General features: G+C 44.5%; 1 protein-coding gene across 3 annotated transcripts in view; it reads right to left on the bottom strand.

Moving 5' to 3' along the window:
• Positions 1–12,415: 12,415 nt before the first annotated feature.
• PUS7 (pseudouridine synthase 7) overlaps positions 12,416–22,774 on the bottom strand; it is a 238,722-nt gene continuing 228,363 nt past the window's right edge. For all 3 annotated transcript variants that reach the window (XM_082254435.1, XM_082254433.1, XM_082254434.1), the window contains one exon: positions 12,416–12,661. In XM_082254435.1, the coding sequence (XP_082110561.1) occupies positions 12,525–12,661 (137 nt within the window). In that variant the 3' untranslated portion in view covers positions 12,416–12,524. The remainder of the gene's footprint in view (positions 12,662–22,774) is intronic.

Raw genomic sequence — 22,774 nt, 5'->3', positions numbered from 1 at the left:
CAGCTGCAGGGACAGGACTGGTTGCAATCGAGGGAAAGATGAATGCGGCCAAGTACAGGGATATCCTGGACAAAAACCTTCTCCAGAGTGCTCTGGACCTCAGACTGGGCCAAAGGTTTACCTTCCAACAAGACAATGACCCTAAGCACACAGCTTCACAACAACTCCGTGACTGTTCTTGAATGGCCCAGCCAGAGCCCTGACTTAAACCCAATTGAGCATCTCTGGAGAGACCTAAAAATGTCTGTCCACCAATGTTTACCATCCAACCTGACAGAACTGGAGAGGATCTGCAAGGAGGAATGGCAGAGGATCCTCAAATCCGGGTGTGAAAGACTTGTTGCATCTTTTCCAAAAAGACTCCTGGCTGTATTAGATCAAAAGGGGGCTTCTACTAAATACTGAGCAAAGGGTCTGAATACTTAGGACCATGTGATATTTCAGTTTTTCTTTTTTAATAAATCTGCAACAATGTCAACAATTCTGTGTTTTTCTGTCAGTATGGGGAGCTGTGTGTACATTCATGAGGAAGAAGAATGAACTTAAATGATTTTAGCAAATGGCTGCAATATAACAAAGAGTGAAAAATTTAAGGGGGTCTGAATACTTTCCGTACCCACTGTATACTAGCAAAATCCTCTTTTTCCTATAGCAGAATTAAAACTTCAGATAAGAAATATATAAATTTGATAATATGTCTTATATCCAAAAACCAGGGAGAAATGGAGAGGAACTGTGTTAAGAAGAGCTTACCTATTGGTTTTGGTCTTGGTCTGTTCAATCAGATTGTACAATGTATGTATATTTATTGCAGGTAGATATCATTAAACAGGACGGTTATACCTGTAGTATAGTGTAAAAAGGTGCCAGAATACACATCTTAATAGATGTAAATTACCATTCATATATAAAGAGATATGTGAGGATATTTAAGATCAAATCATCCCGTGCATAAAAGAGAATTTAACAATATTTAGTCATATCATCCAAAGAGTGTACAGATAGAGAAATAGTGCTGCCTGGAAAGGGCGAACTTATGAGTGTTTAGTAGTCTCAGGAATAAGGTGTATTAAAAAGCAAAACATTTTTGAATGGTCAAAGAAAGGAGACTTACCCTGGAAAAACTATTAAATTCGTATAAAAGTTTAAATGTGGTTATCAGAGATAAACACAAAAAGGGAAATGGTGTTGATCCAATCAGCCAAGTGAGTACGTGGGGTTAGAGAAAAACACACCAATATAGGTGAAAAATAGAGCTCATAGGGATCCTATTGAGATCCTAGAGAGCATTAAGAGATTCCAGGATTTGCAGGAAGATTATTCAAAGTCCATCTCACAGACATATGCTTCTGGTATTGTCTGCAGAGAACAAGGGGGCCATCTGCAAGTCAAAATTGATATGCGATAATCAAAAAAGTGTTCAAAAGATATATATAACCCCCAATACAGATGGATGTGTCAGGGAAGGATAATGAATTGAATATGGCTTACCTTTTTCAAGAAGATTGTAATAGCATTGATCGTGAGAAAAGTTTTCCCAGGTTAGTTATACTCTCCACATACCTGCCATGTTTAGCCCTTCAATGTGCCTCCGTTTAAATGCAGCAAAAAATTGCGCCAAACCCGCCTCCCTCAAGTCTCCCGCCCCCCACATCCGCCCGCCAGATGTCCGCAATGGACAAGCAGGAGGAGGTCCCAAAACCGGAAGTGACGGTAGGACTCCATTTCAGTGTCTGCAAAGGCTGTAATGTGAAGAGTTTAAGGGACCCGATAATCATATGTCACAAAAACAGGGACCAAATCGGTGAAGTCTCAAAGATAGAAGAAAGCAGGAACAAAAGATGAGCGATCTTAGATCAAAATATATCAGTCTTTAAAACATATGGATCAAATGTCAGTAATGGAGATTAACTATTTTATATTCAAGTCTATCAACTTGAGTCCATTATTTGTTCCTTACCATCTGTACATTATTTAGGAATAAATTGGTATCTTGACAGTTTTACATATCATCATATAAACAAAGCAAGAAGACCATATTTTTAGAGACAAATGAATTTGATGTAAATAGAGATATAACACTTAGGAATAGTTGTTTACATGCAATAAATATGATTTTTATAACAATGATCATTCTACATATATCTCAAGTTGGAGTTACCAAACACAGGACAAAAGATTTCCTGATAACCAGTCCCATAAAAAATAAAAAAATAAAAAAAAAGGAGGGGGGGGGGAGAGGAAAGAAATAAAATTAAAAAAGGGGTTGACTAAAATATGCAGGAGCAACATGACCTATCAGAATTCCCAACAGGGTATTCAGAAATAGTAAGTTACACCGTTCAGGTGGTGAGCCTCTCAAAAAAAAAAAAACATTTTTTTTTTTTTATTTTTATCAAATTTATATATTTTTTATTTGAAGTTTTAATTCTGCTATAGGAAAAAGAGGATTTTGCTAGTATAGATCCAACCCTCTCCCTTCCTCTTTAGTTGGCGGTTTCACCTACTATGGGACTGTTGTCCCCTGGAGGCTGCCCGTCCAATTTACACCCCCCCTTTAGATTTTCTGATTAACCACTCCTCATAATATTGTTTCCCCTCTTTGTTTATTTTATTCATTTCCCGCCCTTTCCCCTCAAAAGGTGTCTATTGCTTATCTCAAATTACATATAACAACATCCGTACATTTATGGAAATAAAAGTGGTAAATTGAAAGTTCCTAACCAACTTTGGTATTTTGATGTCTGTAGTAAAATTAGAAAATATAAACACATTAACACTGTATAAATTATAGATAAAATAACTTATTTAGTTAATTATTTGGTCTATAGGTAGACAATTGAATTATATATCCAAAGTGTAGAATATACCCAAGATTAAAACATTGTTTGTTGGATATAATTGAGATAATATCTATGATGTATGCTAACATGTATGTTGTTCACCCTATAGATTCTCTAATAATTTGAAATAGCTGGAGCCTGAGGAAGTACCTTTTGCGAAACGCGTAGTTCCAGCAACTGCTTATATGTACACATAGTCCCCCTATGGGATCTGTAATTCAAAAAACTATATTTCATGTACAATTAATGTATACAAATGTGTAATGTAGATGTATGTTTGTCTGTTTCTTTTTTAATACATAATAAATAAAATTGGATTTTTGTAAGATCTTACCGTAAATCCTTTTCTCTTAGCTCATTGACAGATGTAGTCCTCTTTGATTCTCATCAATAGGGTTATGCTGCCTCCACAGGAGTAGGACTAGGCAGAAAGAAAAACGTTCTGGCTCCACCCTAGAGGCAGTCCCAGAGGGTATATCCTCACTCTCTCTGCTACAGGATGTCAGTTATGTCACAAAGCAGTGTCAGAGAATTTAACCCAACCCAACTCAATGATAGAGGGGCGGGTACTACGTCTGTCAATGAGCTAAGAGAAAAGGATTTTACGGTAAGATCTTACAAAAATCCAATTTTCTCTGTCGCTCATTGACAGACGTAGTCCTCTTTGATTCTCATCAATAGGGACGTCCCAAAGCAGTGCCACAAATGAGGGGTGGGATTGACAGAAATCAAAATCCAATCTAGAAGGCCCAACCGGAGCCAACCAGAAGTATCAAAGGACTCATCGAGCAAACAGATGAGACCTACCCAACAAACCCTCGAGGTAGACCAACAGTCTCCTCAAACAGCGGCCTGCAGGAACCTTGCGGCCAGAAGAGGCATCTGACGATGCCCTCACATAAACCTTATACAATCTTGTAAAGGTATGAACCGACGACTAGGTAGTCGCCTTGAAAACCTGAACCACTGACGCCTGATGGCGGAGGGTCCAGGAAACTCTAAGCGCCCTAGTAGAATGCACCTTAACAGGGAACGGGGGATCCCGACCCTTAGATAGAATAAGCCTATACCACCGTCTGTCTGATCCATCTAAGATGGTCGCGGCAGAAACAGGCAACCCCTTCTTAGGGCCATCCGTGATCACAAACAGTGAATCCGTCTTACAAAATGAATCCGTAGTATTCAAATATATCCTGATTGCCCGAACTACATCCAAGGAATGCAACGCACTTCTCGAGGATGATAGGGCTTAGGACATAGGAAAGACAATACAATGTCCTCATTCAAATGAAGCTTTGAAGCCACCTTAGGAAGGAAGGATGGATTCGGATGAAGAACAACCTTATCCCTATGAACCACCAGATCTGGGGAACAACAGGATAATGCAGCCAGTTCCGACACCCTGCGTGCAGAAGTGATAGCCACCAAGAAGGCCACCTTCTGGGATAAAGTAAGCAAGGGAATCTCCCTGATATTTTCAAAGGGAGGTGTCTGAAGAACCGACAGCACCAAATTAAGATCCCAGGATGGTAACGGCGCGCGCACTGGAGGAGCCAGGTGTCGCACCCCCTGGATGAAATTCCGCACCAAGGAATGAGTAGTCAAAAACTTCTGAGAGAAGATAGCTAATGCTGAAAACAGACCCTTGATAACACTCAAGGCCAGCTTCTGCTCAACTCCCTGTTGCAGAAAAACCAATATTCGGGCCACCGAATAAGAACGTGGAGGGAACCCAAGGGATTCACACCACGCAATATAAGACTTCCATGTGCCATGATAAATCTTTCTGGAAGTCGCTTTCCTTGCTTTAACTAGAGCAGGAATAACTGAAGCTGACAATCCCTTGTCCTTCAGCACCTGGGTCTCAATAGCCAGGCCGTTAAAGCCAGCGATCGTAAAGCAGGATGGAAGATCGGTCCCTGCGAAAGCAGATCCTCCCTAAGAGGAAGTCGCCAAGGGACGTCTGCGACCAGCCTGACCAGGTCGGCGTACTAGACCCGACTAGGCCAGTCCTGATCTACCAGGATAACTGGGATTCCCTCCACCTCTATCCTGCGAAGAAGCTTCGGCAGTAACTTGAGAGGAGGGAAGGCATACAGTAGCTGATACTGCCCCCCCGGGGCGATCAGCATGTCTGCGGTGTCTGCTAGAGGATCGTGGGAGCGAGCCACAAACCTCCACACTTTCCTGTTGAGCTGAGATGCCAACAGCTCCCATTCGGGGTGCCCCAACGGAGGCACAGTTGTTGGAATATCCCTGGATGAAGAGATCATTCCCCTAGATCCAGAATCTGACGGCTGAGATAATCTGCCTGCCAATTCACCCCCGGAATGAATACCGCAGAGAGAGCTGGAACAATCGTTCCGCCCAACGAAGAATGCTGGCCACTTCTATGGCCGCCAGGACACTCCAGGTGCCCCTTTGATGATTGACATAAGCTACTGCTGTGGCATTGTCCGACTGGATCCGAACCGGGCTGCCCTGGAGCTGCTCGGTCCAGTGAGTCTGATCGCTCTCAGTTTCAATACATTTATCGGTAACCTGGACTTTTCCAGGGACCCAAGCCCCCGAGTCGAGAATTTCTCCTCACCCGGATAGACTGGCATCCGTGGTGGTAAGCGTCCAAATATTGGTAGGAATGACCTCCCCTGGCTGAGCATCGGAGACCGAAGCCACCAGACCAGGAACTCCCTGGTCCGCTTGCTCAGCCGGATCCGATAGTCCTGGAATCTGGATTCCGGTTACACTTGAGAAGAATCTCTCCTTGAAGGATTCGGATATGGGACTGGACAAATGGTACTGCTTCAAAGGAAGCCACCATCAACCCCAGGACCCTCATGCAAGCCTGGATGTGTCTAAAATTAGACCCAAATATTCCCGTCTCTTGGTGGGAACCGAAGATGACTTCTGCAGGTTCACCAGCCACCCGAACTCTTGTAAAAGAGGTCATGTGATCTCTAAGTTTAGTAATAGAGCCGCATGGAGCAGAAGATAGTCTAGGTGACCTAGAATCGATATGTCTCGTTGTCGTAACAACGTCAAGACTGGGGCCATCACCTTTGTGAAGACCCGGAGAGTCGAGGCGAGACCAAAGAGTAACGCCACAAACTGATAATACTCTTTCTACGGAAAAACGCAGGAAACGCTGATGTCCTGCATAAATAAGAAAGTGAAGATAGGCATCCTAGATGTCTATGGACGCCAGAAAATCCCCCTGATGCCGGGAGGACGCTACTGTGCGAATGGACTCCATCTTGAATTTTTGTACCCTGACAAAAAAGATTAAGTGCTCTTAAGTCCAGAATTGGACGCACTTTGCCCTCTTTTCTGGGTATTGTGAAAAGGTTTGAATAGAACCCTTGAAATGCTCTGTCCAAGGAACGTGGACCACCACTCCTTGTTGCATTAAATCCGTGACTGCCCCCCGTAAGCTCTTAAGCGATCCGGGGATAGTCGAATATTGGAAAGGAGGAATCGCACTGGGAGAGATTGACATACAATCTTGTAACCTGACCGTATGACCTCGCGAACTATTTGTCCGAGATTCTGGAAAGCCATGGATCCGGAAACCGGCGAAGACGTCCCCCCACCCCAGTTATGGGTGGGGGCGCACCTTCAGGCTTTAGTAGTCTTATCTTCAGGTCTGGAAGAATCGGACTTTTGCTTGCCCGACCAGCGTCCCCTGAAACCTCCCGAAGGAGCTTTGGAGGACTTTGTTTTCTCACCCGTGGACGAAAAAATTTCTTATGAGCGGAGAAAGAAGGCCCCTGTCTTTGACGAGGTCCTTTACCCTTAGTACTTTGTGGTAAAAAAAAAAAGTGCTCTTTCCCCCAGTGAGATCCTTGATGATCTCATCTAAGTTGGCTCCGAATAGACGCTCTCCTAGAAAAAGATTAGCAAATGCTTTTTTGGAACCTTGGTCAGCTGACCAACATTTTAGCCACAGTGTATGCCTGAGGACCACTGCTGAAACTGATGCTCGCGCCAATAATGAAGTGGCGTCTAACGCCGCGTCACAAACAAACTGTAACCCTTGTATCATCTGTTCCAACAAATCTGATACCGCCTGAGGGACATCTTCTAAGTCCCGGCGTAACCACTTGGTCCATTCAGTTACAGTTTGCGAAAACCAGCCCAATAGCAATTATTGGTCTGAAAGCTGATCTAATCAAGGAAAACATGGCGCGAGACATAGCTTCTATCTTGCGATCCACCGGATCCTTAAAAGACGGAGCGTTTCCCAATGGAATGACCGTAGCTTATTTAATCTAGAAATTGGTGAATCCACCACCGGTGGTACTGTCCATTTCTTAAGGAGGGCTTCCTCAAACGGATAATGCCTAATAATGCGTTTGGAAACAGCAGGAGTGCGTTTTGTCTGACTCCATTCTTCCTTGATCGGATTACCGAAACATTAGGGCAATGGAAATACTTTCGCCACTTTGATGCGTTTAGTACCAAAGGGAATTTCAGTCTCAGCTACTTCCGACGGTGTAACCTGTAATCTTAAGGTTTCTCGGACAGATACAATTAGTGCGTTTACCAACGCTTCCTCTCGGGCTATGGCTGATGCCGAAACATCCTCCTCACTGTCTGAACAGACAGTACCCGAGACACAAATCCCAGATGAGGTACCTGCAATTGCAGGAATAGGCTCAGACTCAGAATCCGAAGTTTCAGATAAAATGGGGGTAGGCGGGGGTCGCTTCCTTGCACCCTGTCCCTGACAAGCCACTTCCACCCGGGATACAAAGGCCTCCATAACTGCTGAAAATGACTCAATAGTAAGCAGGTGCTGGAGGATCCTGCAGCCCCCTCGAGGGGATCAGGTGGAGATACATGTGTGGCAGGGTCCATGTTAATCCAGGACACTTGCCAGAAAAAAACTTTTTTTTTTTTATCTGTATCCCACTAGCGCAATAGCGCCCCCCAGTGTACCTGCTTCTTGACCCCCATAGAGAGAGAGGGACCCCATGCAGAGAAGTTTCCTATCAACTGCAGTCAGCGTTTGTCTTGTGCAGACTGGGAAGTCCTGTGCTAGTTTTCCCGGGTAGAAGGAAGTGGCTCCGCCCCCTGTGTACGCCTTCCGGCGTTCCCAGCTGCTCCTCGAGGTTAGCTGGGCACCTCAAACATGGCCGCCCCCATGCAGGAGACAATAGGCTCCAAAAAAATGGCAGCCGGCGTGACCTGCGGACGCTTGTGTACCTGGTCTACAGCAAAATGGCGGCGGACTGCCGATGTAGCGTTCTCAGCACAGCAGCCTGCATGCTCCAAGCTAATGGCGGCTTGTCAGCCTGCGGGAGTCTGACGATCCACTACAGTCAAGGTAGGCTATACCTCCTATGTATGCTATAGTACAGAAGTCAGTTACAAACCAAGCCTGCTGGTTTAGAATGTTAGCTCCCAAACCAAGTCCGCTGCCCACCGAGCACATTATCACTGAGGATATGTGAACTTAACATAGGTTACAAGGGGGACTTTAGTGTCAGAAAGAATCCGACCATGTATAGAGGGGGCCGTATCCCAAAACGCCTCACAGAGAGGAAAGGGAAACATTTACTCACCATACCGGACTGACAGGCACCCTCTCCACCGAAGTGGGGGGCTGTCGACCAATCCGGACGCCTTGACTCTCTGGTTCCTGGCGTCCAAGCGAGACGTTTAACTCGCAAGGTCAGTCCCTCCAATGGGACTCCGTCGCGGCTGACCCAGCGCGGAGCTATGGTCTGCACGCGCTCGTAGGCTGAACCGGGGTGACCACTGGATCTCAACATCCAGCCCGTCGCCCGGTCCCGCATACTTACTTGAATGTGTCGCGGCCGACCAAGCGTGATGCTATGGTCTGCGCGCGCTCGTAGGCCGGCTGGGGTGACCACTGGATCTCAACATCCAGCCCGTCGCCCAGATCCGGCGTAATTTGCTTGAAGATCTCACAGGAAAAAAACTGGAGAAACTACCTAAAAAAATATTTTTTCTAAAAAATCTGGCCAGGACCAAAAAGATCCCAGCAAGGAACTTGGGTCCTTACTCCTGACTAGACAGAAAAAAACTGACATCCTGTAGCAGAGAGAGGGAGGATATACCCTCTGGGACTGCCCCTAGGGTGGAGCCAGAATGTTTTTCTTTCTGCCTAGTCCTACTCCTGTGGAGGCAGCATAACCCTATTGATGAGAATCAAAGTGGACTACGTCTGTCAATGAGCGACAGAGAAAAGCTTTTTATTTACTTTTAAATGTGGATTGAATTGTGCAAATATCTACAGGATTAGTGGCACATTTAAATCCCCTTGGGTTTCACCTCTGTCCCATTTGGACAGAGTTGATAAACCCCCCCCCCCCCCCCCCCGGCACAACCCTTTATACTTACCTGAGCCCAGCGATGTTGTAGGAGTGTCTCGGCTGCCCGGGTCTCCCCTCCTCATTGGCTGAGACAGCAGCATGGTGCCATTGACTCCCGCTGCGGTCAAAGTCAGTCAGCCAGTGAGGAGAGAAAGAGGGCGGGGCAGGGCTGCGGCTCTGTGTCTGAATAGACACACAGCTGTGGCTTGGTTCGGGTGTCCCCATAGCAAACTGCTTTATGTGGGGGCTACTCATCAGTAGGGAGGGACCAGGAGTGCTGAAGAGGGACTCCAGAAGAGGAGGATTGGGGCTGCTCTGTGCAAAACCACTACACAGGACAGGTATGACACGTTTGTTATTTTTAACTAAAAGAAAAACTATACCACTAGAGCATTTTGCTGTCTTACGTCTAGGCCGCTTTTTGCGATTCGGCGCTGTGCGACTTTAACTGACAATTGCGCGGTCATGCGACGCCGTATCCAAACGAAATTTACGTCCTATTTTTCCCACAAACAGAGCTTTCTTTTGGTGGTGTTTGATCACCTGTGCGATTTTTACTTTTTGCGCTATAAACAAAAAAAGAGCGTTTATTTTGAAAAAAATATTTGACATTTTTTATATGAAATTCCCCCCAAAAAAGATGTAAAAACCAATTTTTTTTTTAATTTTTGGCAAATTTGTTTTCTGCTACCTATGTTTGGTAAAAAAAATAAAAATCGCAATAAGCGTATTTTGATTGGTTTGCTCAAAAGTTATTGCGTTTACTAACTAAGGGAAAGATTTCTGTCATTTTTGGTGATTTTTTTTTTTTTTTAACAAGTAATGGCGGCGATCGGCTTTTTTTTTGCGGGACTGCGACATTGCGGCGGACAGATCGGACCCTTGACTGTCATTTTTGGGGGTACCAGTGACATTACTGCAGTAATCAGTGCTATATATATGCACGGTTACTGTAAAAATGAAACTGGCAGGGAAGGGGTTAATTTTATTGGAGAGGGAGGGGTTAATGTATGCCTGGTGCTTACTAACGTGTGTGGGGGGAGGTGACTGAGTGAGTCAGGGACAGATCGGATGTTCAGCTATGCTGAACACTCCGATCTGTCACTCCCTGTCACTTAGGAGATCCGCCCGCTCTGTTTACACAGGCGGGCGGATCTCCAAACTGGATTCCCCGACGATCGGGGCAGAGCAGCGGTGATCGCCGCCGCTCCTCCCCTGGCCCAACTCCAGCTGTGAATGAAAACAGCGGGAGCGCTCCTCCGGCGGCGCGCGAGCGCCGCCTACAGGGGGAGGAGTCTAGCGACGTAGGTCTACGTCGCTAGACTATAACGAGCCACTGTGCCGCAGTAGCAGCACAGTGGCTAGTGGTAAAGAGGTTAATGTGTGATTAGAGCAAATTGAGCATTATGTTCCAATAAATTACAGACAGTTTGGTTTTTACCACTCCTTGTTTATTTAAAAAATGCTTAGTAACGCAGCTCTAAAAATCAGAACAAACCGATTAATGCATCTTTATAATAGCCTTACATGATAATTAGTCCTTGGATAGCAATTATAATGTAATTATTTTTCAACATTTGAAGAGGCTAGTTGGCTGTAGGTTTATTATATGTAAGAAAAAACAAAAAATAAAAAACAGTCTTGTGTTTATTGACTTGCCCCCTTGTATTTGGGGTGCTGAACATTTATGGCATTTCTATAACATATATTAGCCAGCTGCATGTCAATCAGGAGTAAATGCATACAGGCAGGTACAATCAAATACACCATGCACTAAATTTGGGCACATAAGGCTCCTTTGGGTTTTTGTCTTTTCATATGTGAGCTGCCTGTACCAACAGTCAATGGCTACCTAATCTGATATGTAGCTGAGTTGCACTGGTTTTTACCTGGATGTAGTGAAGCACACTTCGATCAGATGCAGGAAAAGCCTGAGCACACAAACTGAAAGTGAAAACATATTTGAAACACTTGTTTGAAGCTCATGCAGCATTTATAAGCACTCATTTCCTCAGAAGTAGCGCTACAGTACACGCTTTATTACCAGATATGTTAATAGGATTAAAAAAAAAAAAAAAAGTAAAATCAAAAATTGTGGAAGAATGTTTTATGGATTTTGATAAACATTACCTGATTGTAAATAAAGTAACAAAATCTTATGGAAAGTATTTGACCTGTTTATTAACTCAAATCTCACAGTTTTTGGATCTCTAATATTTCCACAATTAAATATATATCTACATATATGTACAACTAGGCATTTTCATAATTTAGACCTATTAGATGGCCTATAACATTTTAATGTAAGATACACCAGTGTTAATTTTGGCAGCAAATTTCAATTTAGTTTTAGTCTTAGGACTAAAATGGCATTTTAGTTTTAGTCCTATTTTAGTCTTCTGCAAGTGTTTTAGTTTTAGTCGTATTTAGTCGACTAAAACTCCAGTATATTTTAGTAGACTAAAACGCCCTACATTTTAGTCGACTAAAACTCATTTTAGTCATCTATAATCAAATGGGTGTAGTTCAATTGTAATTTGTAATGCATTATTTAAGCATTTCTCTACAATTTCCAAACTCATTATATACTACTGCTGGTCCTGGAGTGAAAAATCTAACATATTATTTATGCTTTGAGTATGCACCAGTGTTAATTTTTGGCAGCAAATTTTGATTTAGTTTTATAGTCTTTTGACTAAAATGCCATTTTAGTTTTAGTTGTATTTTAGTCATCTGAATTGTGTTAGTCGACGAAAACGTTTTAGTCGGTTTTAGTCGACGAAATTAACACTGATACACAAAGTGTGTCCAGTTATATAAAGTTTAGTGTATGAATCACACGCCTCAAAATGGTAATATAAGCATACCACACAAATTTTATGTACTAAATAACTCATCTAGTTGCTAGTTGATAAACACACCTGTCTTCAAATTTCACTTTGGCGCAAGGCAGAGGCAACATGCCCCTCCACTATGCTTTTCTTAAACCAAAATACTCAATATAAAAAAGAGGGGACTAGTAGAGGACAGCACAATCCGAAATCAAATAAAAACCCAACCCAACCTTCAGCCTAAGCCAATTTAATCCCTATTTACCCTAGTGATACATTACTAGGTAGAACATCAATATTAAGCATATTCAAATTTGTTTGCCAAAGTTGCAGCTCACAAAACTCATTGGAAAAAAAAAGAAAAAAACATTTCAAATAACTATCAACAGAAGTGTAAAATCTCCATCTTAAAATGGTTTATACTTTATTTTGCCTTTATGGGGAAAAATAAAGTATTAAAATGATGAAGCATAAAATGCTACTGATATACAATCAGAGGTCACAGAATAAGCCTATCGCAGCCACACAGTGTTAAGCTGAGTCTGATTCTTGATGCTGGTGTCCATTTTAAGTACTTCTCTGATGGCCATTGTCGCATAAGTGGAGGGAGGCAAGGAAAATTCCATCTTGAGTGCCCTGTATTTTCCATCTGTAGATAAACACATAGTATAATGCAACCCGTGAAATAAAAAATGTGAAGCGAATTCCTGCAAAATACTTTTCTCTTCTGCACACATTACACCGTATAATCCCTATAATATTCCAATTTTTCCTATAGCCATTTTCCTGAATAATGCCATTCTAATCTGATAAAACCATATACCAACCCAACATGTTTCTCCACATTTGCAAATTCTTCAGGGGCACAAAATGTATTAGCAAAGTGCTCATTGCTTTGGCAATTGCACAAATCACAAACAAAATCAATATAAATTAATAATTTTGTTTGTGTTTTTTGGATTATCAAAGACTATAATGATATATAGTATACAGAAGGGAGAGAAAGGAATTTTGACTGGCTTGTAAATTCCGTGTCTTGGAGTACAGTACAGGACACAGGCATAGCATTCATAAACCCTTAGTTATAGGCTGGTAATCCTAAGGTGATTGGACAGTGGCAAAGCTTTTGAGGACACATTACCCCCCATCACTAACACTCCTTACGTCCCTAGCTTTGCAGCATGCAGAGTAAACCAAAAATACAAGGGAGGGTGTCCTGTACCAGTGGCCGCCCGTGCATAGAGGCGGCGCCCTCTACCCCTAAAGAAAAGAAAAAAAAAAAAATTACAAAACGAACAAAAAGTTTTGAAAAAAAAAAAAAAAAAATTGTGTTCGCCGCTACCCCGGCCTATGTGGTGGCTATGGGGGGGGGTTTACGACCCAGAAGGGCGCCGATTGGCTGCCTTCTGGGGGCGTAACCTGAGCGCAAGTCATTGCGCTTGGGCACCCCCACTTTCCTGATATCCTGGCTGTGATTGGTCCAGTCTACAGCCTGGACCAATCATCATCCAGGACATCCCATGGCCCCATGCTGACCCCGCTGACGTCGCGTGGACCGGCATTGCAGAGAGTGGAGCGGAGACCGGAGAAGAGGAGAGGGAGAAGCCGAGCCTCCAGGTAAGTGCACTGCTCTGTCGGGCACGCACGCATAGCTCTGCATTAGGGGACATGTACTGGTGGTCACTGCATTGGAGGCACGCACGCATAGCTCTGCATTGGGGGGATGTATACTGGTGGTCACTGCATTGGAGTCACGCACGCATAGCTCTGCATTGGGGGATGTATACTTGTGGTCACTGCATTGGAGGCACACACGCATAGCTCTGCATTGGGGGACGTATACGTGTGGTCACTGGCTGCACTGGATGCACGCACACATAGTTCTGCATTGGGGGACATATACTGGTGGTCACTGGCTGCACGCACACATAGTTCTGCATTGGGGGACATATACTGGTGGTCACTGGCTGCACTGGAGGCACGCACGCATAGCTCTGCATTGGGGGACATGTATACTTGTGGTCACTGGCTGCACTGGAGGCACGTACGCATAGCTCTGCATTGGGGGACGTATACTGGTGGTCACTGGAGGCACACACGCATAGCTCTGCATTGGGGGACGTATACTGGTGGTCACTGGAGGCACACACGCATAGCTCTGCATTGGGGGACGTATACTGGTGGTCACTGGCTGCACTGGAGGCACGCACGCATAGCTCTGCATTGGGGGACGTATACTGGTGGTCACTGGAGGCACGCACGCATAGCTCTGCATTGGGGGACGTATACTGGTGGTCACTGGAGGCACGCACGCATTGCTCTGCATTGGGGGATGTATACTGATGGTCACTGGCTGCACTGGAGGCACGCACGCACGCATAGCTCTGCATTGGGGGACATGTATACTGGTGGTCACTGGCTGCACGCACGCATAGCTCTGCATTGGGGGGACGTATACTGGTGGTCACTGGAGGAACGCACGCATAGCTCTGCATTGGGGGGACGTATACTGGTGGTCACTGGCTGCACGCACGCATAGCTCTGCATTGGGGGGACGTATACTGGTGGTCACTGGCTGCACGCACGCATAGCTCTGCATTGGGGGGGACGTATACTGGTGGTCACTGGAGGCACGCACGCATAGCTCTGCATTGGGGGACGTATACTGGTGGTCACTGGAGGCACGCACGCATAGCTCTGCATTGGAGGACGTATACTGGTGGTCACTGGCTGCACTGGAGGCACGCACGCATAGCTCTGCATTGGGGACATGTATACTGGTCACTGCATTGGGGACATGTATGCTGGTCACTACATTGAAAGGGGGCATTTATACTGGTCACTATATTGAAGGGGGCATGTACTGTGGGGTTTGTGCTAGGGGCCTGTACTGTGGGGTTTGTGCTTGAGTTGTTTGTGCCTGAGGGGTTTATGCTGGGGGGGGGGGGGGGTCTGTACTGGGGGGGGTCTGTACTGTGAGGTTTGTGCTGGGGGGGGTCTGTACTGTGGGGTTTGTGCCACTCTCAGTCCATGTATCCCATAATAGGATGTCTCTCACAGTATATCCTATAATAGGGCCCCTGTTCCCTATTATGGGATATACTAGTACTGATGGACCCCTTAATATGTGATATATTGGGAGAATTGGTTCACGCAAGCAAAATACAGGGGACAAAATGGGTGGAGTCTATAAGGGGTGTGGCTTCTGAGAAATGGGAGGGGTCAAAATGGAAGGGCGGGGTCTTGCGCCCCCCCCCATCTTAAAACTTCACCAGCCGCCACTGTCCTGTACTATAATCCAAGATGGAATTCACAGCTCAAGTCAAAATTCTTCTCATCTTAACAGTAGAGTACACAACACAGGCTGAATTTTCAGATACCCTGGGAAATCCACAACCAATGAATTAAAAGGGTGGGCTATAACAGGCAAAAAACTGTGCCAACAGGCCTCAGCAACAAGGAGCAACAATGCTGCTGCACAACCTTGCGGCAGAAAACGACATCAGCAGAGGATTGAGACCAAGTGGTGGGCCATAGAAAGCTGGGCTACAAAGGCTTGGTTCTGGAATGTCCAGGAATGTCCCCTCCCCCCAAGGGTTCTCCAGTATCTGGGTTCCACAGGGATGGACGGCGCCCCTGGACCTGTATAGCACCCTGTGGCTAGCTACACGCATTGCAGTATTGAGGTGAGTGTCCATGCAGGATCCAGAGCCAGAAGCAAAATTTTCAGCCACCCCTATGGCATGGGGTCCACGTATGGTTCCCAAGATCCACCACCTTGTACTATACGCTTAAAATAAAGGGAATTTTGACTTTTCTGTAACTTCTGTATTTTGGAGTACAGGACACAGGCCACTCTCCTGTTCATTCCCTGGATTACTCTGCATTGCTTGCTACTAATCTGAGGACTCACTTCACAGAGTGGGGTAGGTTTATAGGGGGGGGGGTACTATGGGGGCATGTCCTCAAAAGCTTTGCCAGTGTATAATCAACAGAAGGTACCAATTTTATACTGGTCTAGGACAGTGTCTCAACCTTTTTTCAGTCAAGGGACCCTTTAAAATTTCACATAATCTTGAGGCACCTCATTCCAAAATTTAAAAAACTAAACTAATAGTTTTGCATAATGTAGCAACATCCTCATGTGTAGGACACCCAACATTAGTAGTGATTTATTCGTCCAAAGCAAATACGTTTTTGTACACTGATACTGATTAGTGTTCCATGGTTTCTCTTCTCCGTCGCTTTCTCTCCCTCACTCAGCTAATGTGACCCTGGCACTGAAGGAGAGAAGCAGGTGCCCAACGTCCTCCTTATCAACCGATGACATCTTTGGTTGTTAGGACACTGGTGGCTGGAAGGCTGTAATGGTGCACAATAAATAACCATGGCTTTGTGTAATTAAGAACACACAAGTTACATAGTATTAGTATAAAAATATATATTATGGTTTAACCACTTGCCTACTGGGCACTTAAACCCCCTTCCTGCCCAGGCCAATTCTCAGCTTTTAGCGCTGTCGCACTATGAATGACAATTGCGCGGTCATGCGACACTGTACCCAAATTTAATTTTTATCAATTTTTTTTCAAACAAATAGAGCTTTATTTTGGGGGTATTTAATCACTACTGGGGTTTTATTTTTTGCTGAAAAAAAAAAAAAAAAGACCGAAAATTTTGAAAAAAAACAAAAAACAAAGTTTTTATAGTTTTTTATAAAATTTTGCAAACAGGTAATTTTTCTCCTTCCTTGATGTGCACCGATGAGGCGGCGCTGATAGGCACTGATCAGGCAGCACCGATGGGCGGCACTGATGGGCACAGATGCTCCTCCTCCTTGGGACCGATGTTTCTCTGACAGCAGCCAGCGGTCGCCTTTTTTTCTCCTCACGCTGACCGCGTGAGAAAAAAAAAAAAAAAAAAAAAAAAAGATGATCACCGGCTGTGGTTTACATCATGTGATCAGCTGTCAATGGCTGACAGCTGATCACGTGGTCACAGAGCGAGAGGCGCATGCTCCGCAGGCAGCGTACATGGATGCCCTCTTGGCAATTAAGGTCTGCGCTGTAGCCGTCTTTCGGCTATAGTGCGGACAGAAAGAAGTTAATGAAATTTAAATCATCTCTGATGGGGTTTGATGCATTGAGTTGTAACACGTCACACGGATTACATTAGATGTAATTTATTCATATAACCCAGATAAATAGGAACAATAGGAACGTTTATAAAAAATAAAACTTTAAATATAAATGTGTTTGATACTGGCAACTGCAGTCATCTGAATAGACAAGTTTGTTGGCAAACAATTCCATGTGATTACGATGATTGGCTGTCAACAACTATTCCCTAAGTGAAATTTTGCCAGTACAATGTAATGAATTCACAATTACCCCACATTTATGCATTATTCATTGCTAATACACACTTATGTGTATTGACCATTAGACTGGTCTGTCTCCATTTTATCTATCAGGATAACAGCTTAGTCATGGTATTACCATCACCATCGCCCAGAAGGCACTCAGCTGTATCCCAAAGACAGAAGTTATGATTAATAAAACCAATAGGACGGCAGAGGTCAGGAACAGATTCCAATGGTAAGTTAGGTAATTAGGTATTTGGTCTTATGGGATCAGCCTGCAGATAAGGCTGTAGGGCTACTGTCCATGCTGTGTTTAACTTTAAAAAGTACTAAACATTAGGGCATTAACAAAAAAAAAAAAAAAAAAAACAGCACGACTTCTTGTATAAAACGTGCAGGCTTATTTAAGAAGGTAACACAAATGATGATGTGCAGAGATCAGTTTCCAGACATAATTCAATATTGATTAATGCAGTTTTGTTACTGCACTTCAAATACTGTACTTTGCCTAATTTAACTGCTTTCCACCCAGCCAATATACATAAACAGCTGGGTGGGACCTTCCCCGTTCTCATTGGATGTACCCGTATGTAGCCCAGAACAGGAGACTGCGATCTTCGGACACTGCGATTGGCCCTCCTAACCATGAGGGCTGTGTCCAATCACAACCTTTACACAAAGAAAACAGAGAGATGGGTCCCTGTGTCGGCAATTCCTACTGAGCTCAGTAAGTGTACCAGTGTCCCACCAACTACCGTCACCGTGTACCAGTGTCCCATCAACATCTGCAATAGTGCAACAGTGTTTCATTGAAACATCAATATCTGTCAGTGTCCTCCGTTAAACAATCAACATCTGTCAGTGTACAAGTGCACAAAAAAACATCTGTCAGTGTACCAGTGTCCCACCAATAATTAAAATAAACTATTTTTGTACTTACCGTAAAAAATCCTTTTCTCTGAAGTTCATCGACAGACGCAGCTCCATATCTTTAGACCATGGGGTTATGCTCCTCCAATCAGGAATAGGCACTAGGCAGGAAAAAGCTTTACCACGCCTATGGGGACTGTCCCTGCCGGCATAACCCCACACACTCTGCTACAGCAGCCAGTTTCGTTGCAAGCAGTGTTTAGAAGACAAAAAACCCCATTCACTCAGAAGCAGAGGGGTGGGTGCTGCGTCTGTCGAACTTCAGAGAAAAGGATTTTACGGTAAGTTCAAAAATCCAGTTCTCTCCATCGTTCGACAGACACAGCTCCATATCTTCTTAGAACATTGGGATGTCCCAAAGCAGTAATTTCATGAGGGGTGGGAAGACAACGTAAAGAACAACGTAACTCCCCAAAGGCTAAACATAGCCAACCAGGCAATATGGAGCTCACCTAGGAAAAACATACACCCTCAAAAGAGAACAAAAAAGATTCTCTTTGAACAACAGCAGCCTGCAAAACCTTGCGGCCAAAGGAGGCATCCGAAGATGCCAACACATCAACATTATAGAATTTCATGAACGTATGCACCAACGACCAAGTTGCCACTTTGCACACTTGCATCACTGACACCTGGTGACCCTTCAGCGAATAAGCCTGAACAACTGTCTGCCTGATCCACCTGGAAATGGTAGCAGATGCAGCCAATTCCTTACGCGGTCCCTCAGTAAGGACAAAAAGAGCATCTGACTTTCACAAAGACTCAGTAGCCGACAGGAAAACCCTGATCGCCCAAACCACATCCAAAGGATGCAAGGCAATTCCTTAGGATGCTTGGGACAGAGTGAAGGCAGTATGATGTCTTCATTCAAATGAAAATAAGAAACCAATTTAGGGAGAAAAGATTGATTTGTTTGGAGTACCACTTTATCTCTGTGGACCACCAGATAAGGTGAACAGCAGGACAACTCCGCCAATTCAGACACTCTGTGGGCAAAAGTGATAGCTACCAAAAAGGCAACCTTCTGAGACAATGAAGGTAGAGGAATCTCCCGAAAGTTCTCAAAAGGAGGCTTTTGAAGAACAGATAATACCAGATTTAGATCCCATGGAGGTAGCGGGGACCGCCTCGGAGGAGCCATATGGCACACTCCCTGAATGAAAATATGAATCAAGGCATGCGTAGCTAACGGGTTGAAAATATAAATCGCCAAGGCTGACACTTGGCCTGTGATAGTGCCCAAAGCCAAACGCTGTTCAACCCCTTTCTGCAAAAAGGTCAAAACCCTAGCAACCTAAAACAAGCGAGGGTGCACCTTCAGCGATTCAGACCATGAAATGTAAGATTTCCACATACAATGATATATCTTCCTGGAAGTCTACTTCCTAGCCTTCAAAATTGTAGGAATCAGAGTCAGAAAGACCTCTATCCCTTAACACCTGGCTTTCAACAGCGATGCCATTAAAGCCAGCGACTGTAAAGCAGGATGGAAGATCAGACCTTGAGACAGCAGATCTTCCCTGAGAGGAAGTTTCCAAGGAGCATCGGCGACCAACCTTACTAGGTCTGCATACAAAGACCGGCGAGAGGCCAGTCTGGAGCCACCAGAATGACCAGAATCCCTTCTACCTCTATTCTGCATAGAAGCCTCGGCAGAAGTTTCAGCGGAGGAAAGGCATAAATCAGCCGATACCGACCCCAAGGAGCCACCAGTGCATCTGTGGCGTCGGCCAGAAGCTCTCAAGATCTGGCTACGGACCTCTGCACCTCTTGTTGCGACGAGAAGCAAACAGATTGACCTCGGGTGTCCCCCACCTGACACACAGGAGATGAAACACCTCCGGGTGTAGGGTACATCCCCTTGATCCAACACCTGAGGACACAGGTAATCCGCTTGCCAATTTCCACACCTGGGATGTGCACAGCAGAGAGGGCTGGGACAAACTGTTCCACCCAGGCCAAAATTTTGGCCACCTCCCTGGCCGCCAAGACACTTGGTGCCCCACTGGTGAATGATGTAAGCCACAGCTGTGGCATTGTCCGATTGAATCCTAACCAGACAATCTTGCAGCAGATTACCCGACACTGTAGATTCATCCTCCGATTTTAAAGTTTCCCACACTGAAACTATAAATGCCTCCAGCAATGCGCGTTCCCGCACAGCGGCGGACGAGGACAGGACCTCTTTATCAGAATGTGAAGACACCAACCCTTCAGGGTGCGGTGCATCTGCGGCAGCCAAGTCTGCCTCAGAATCTGAGGAAACTACCAAAGGAGGCGAAGGCAGAGGGCATTTGCAGCCAACAACGCTTTTACATACAAAATCTACCTTAGACACAAGGCTTTCCAAGACTGCCGTAAGCGGCGCACAGACAGGGGCTACGATATAGAAGGTTCTGCAGCCACTCCTAGGGGGTCTGTAGGTGACAATGTACCCTGGAACTCCATATTACACAGATAAGAAAAAAAATGCAGTGTCAGTTTAAAAGTCGCTAAATTGCGATCCCACTGCTAAATTAGCGGTATACCTAGTCCCATTCCAATACAAGCCGATAGAGTGGGTGAGTAAAACCTACAGGGGACCCCAGAAAACATTACCAGACCGCTCAGGAGACTGCCAGCACGTTCTGTGAAAGTAAAACATTCCTTCACAAGAAATGACAAGCACAGCCTGTCATAGATACATTTTTATGTTACATGCTGTTCGCCTGTCCAGCATTGTGGACTACAAAAAATGGCCACCCCATGCATTCCTATAGGGAACTAATAAAAAATGGTTGCCCATGTATTTCAATGGGAGAATCGAAAGCATGAAACTACAGCAAAATGGCGGCACCAACGGCGCTATGCAGTCTCCCAGACAAGAGGCATTAGAGGGTCCCTAGGAAGGGACTCCACCAGGACAATGCCACCCCCGAAGAAAAAAGCCACCGTGGCCGCAATTTTTCTATCCTCCCGGAGGTAGGACCTACTATGGGTAGGGGAAAGGTGGAGGGGGTAGGCCTAATATCACTGAGGCCAGGGGAACCGAGGGAGCCCCGAAGGTCCGACTATTCCAGGGAGGGGGCCCACGTCCACCTCAAGACCGCCAGAGGATTGGGGGGGGGGGACAGCATTACTCACCATACCACGGTACCAGGTGGGCGCCACCCAGCACAGACCACCTCCCACCCAGGGTGCGGGTGCTGCCAGCTAGGGGGTACGCTGCGACTCAGGGCGTTCCAGGTTGATCGCGTCCCAGCGAGACTTGTCCACTCGCAGGGTCGTACCCATCCATCGGGACTGTCGTGGCGAGGCCTAGTTCTGGACTTTAACCTGCTCACGCTCGTTGGCCAGGCTGGGAGACCAGAAGGATCTAGAATATCCAGTCTGAAACCACAGCCCGATGTTGCTTGTAGTTCTCCAGGAACTAGTGAAAATAAAAACTCACAAAATAACAAAACTACCTATTATAGCTAAGACTGAAGTCCCAGCAGGTAACTAGGTCAATCAAGGCTTATAAAGTGTTGCCTATGGAGATTTTTAAATATCAAAGTTTGTCGCAATTTCAAAAGTGTGTGTATTTACCTGTCGCAACACTATATTTTCAATTTTACCAAAAATTTTATATTGTCTTTGTGTGCACTGAAATTCATTAAAATGTATTTATGCGTCAGTTTGTAAAATTGTGTTAGAAAAATTGCTGCGCAAATATTGTGACATAAAAATTTGTAAATCCCCCGCACCATTTTATTCTCTAGGGCCTCTGCTACAAGAAATATATATTTTGGGGGTTCTATGTAATTTTCTAGCAAAAACACAGATTTTTACTTGTAAACAAAAAGTGTCAGAAGGCGGCCTGGTCTTAAGTGGATAATGTCTGAAGCACTCAAAACTTAAGTGTTGCACCTCTCTATGTGGCTAAGCTATGAAAAAGTCTCACACATGTGGTATCGCCATACTCAGGGCAAGTAGCAGAATGTGTATTGGGGGGATAGTTGCAAGTATGCCTATGCTGTGTGTGAAAAAAAATTGTTAATATGACATTTTTGTAAAAAAAATAAAAATATATATATTTCTTTTTTTCCAAAGAATTGTGCGAAAAAATTACAACTTCAAAAAAAACTTACCATGCCTCTTACTAAATATTTTGGATGGTCTACTTTCCAAAAAGAGGGTATATTTGTACTGTTCCGCCACTGTGGGCCTCAAGAAATTAGAACAGTACATCAGGTGTGATCAATTTTCAATGATTGGCACCATAGCTTGTAGACTAACTTTCACACAGACCAAATAATATACATCAATTTGGGCTATTACCAAAGAAATGTACAGTAGCAGTATATATTTTTGTCAAAATTTATAAAAGGAAAAATTACTTATTTGCAAAATGTTATAACAGAAACAAAGGAAAACGCTTTTTTTCCCCAAAATTTTGGCTTTTGTAACGCAAAAAAAATAAAAAAAACCCAAGAGTAAAATACCACCGAA

Source organism: Pelophylax lessonae (assembly GCF_965119305.1).
Source record: "Pelophylax lessonae genome assembly, chromosome: 4".
NCBI classification, from domain to species: Eukaryota; Metazoa; Chordata; class Amphibia; order Anura; family Ranidae; genus Pelophylax; species Pelophylax lessonae.
Note: the sequence above shows the minus strand (reverse complement) of the source record. Positions and strands in the feature narration are given on the sequence as shown.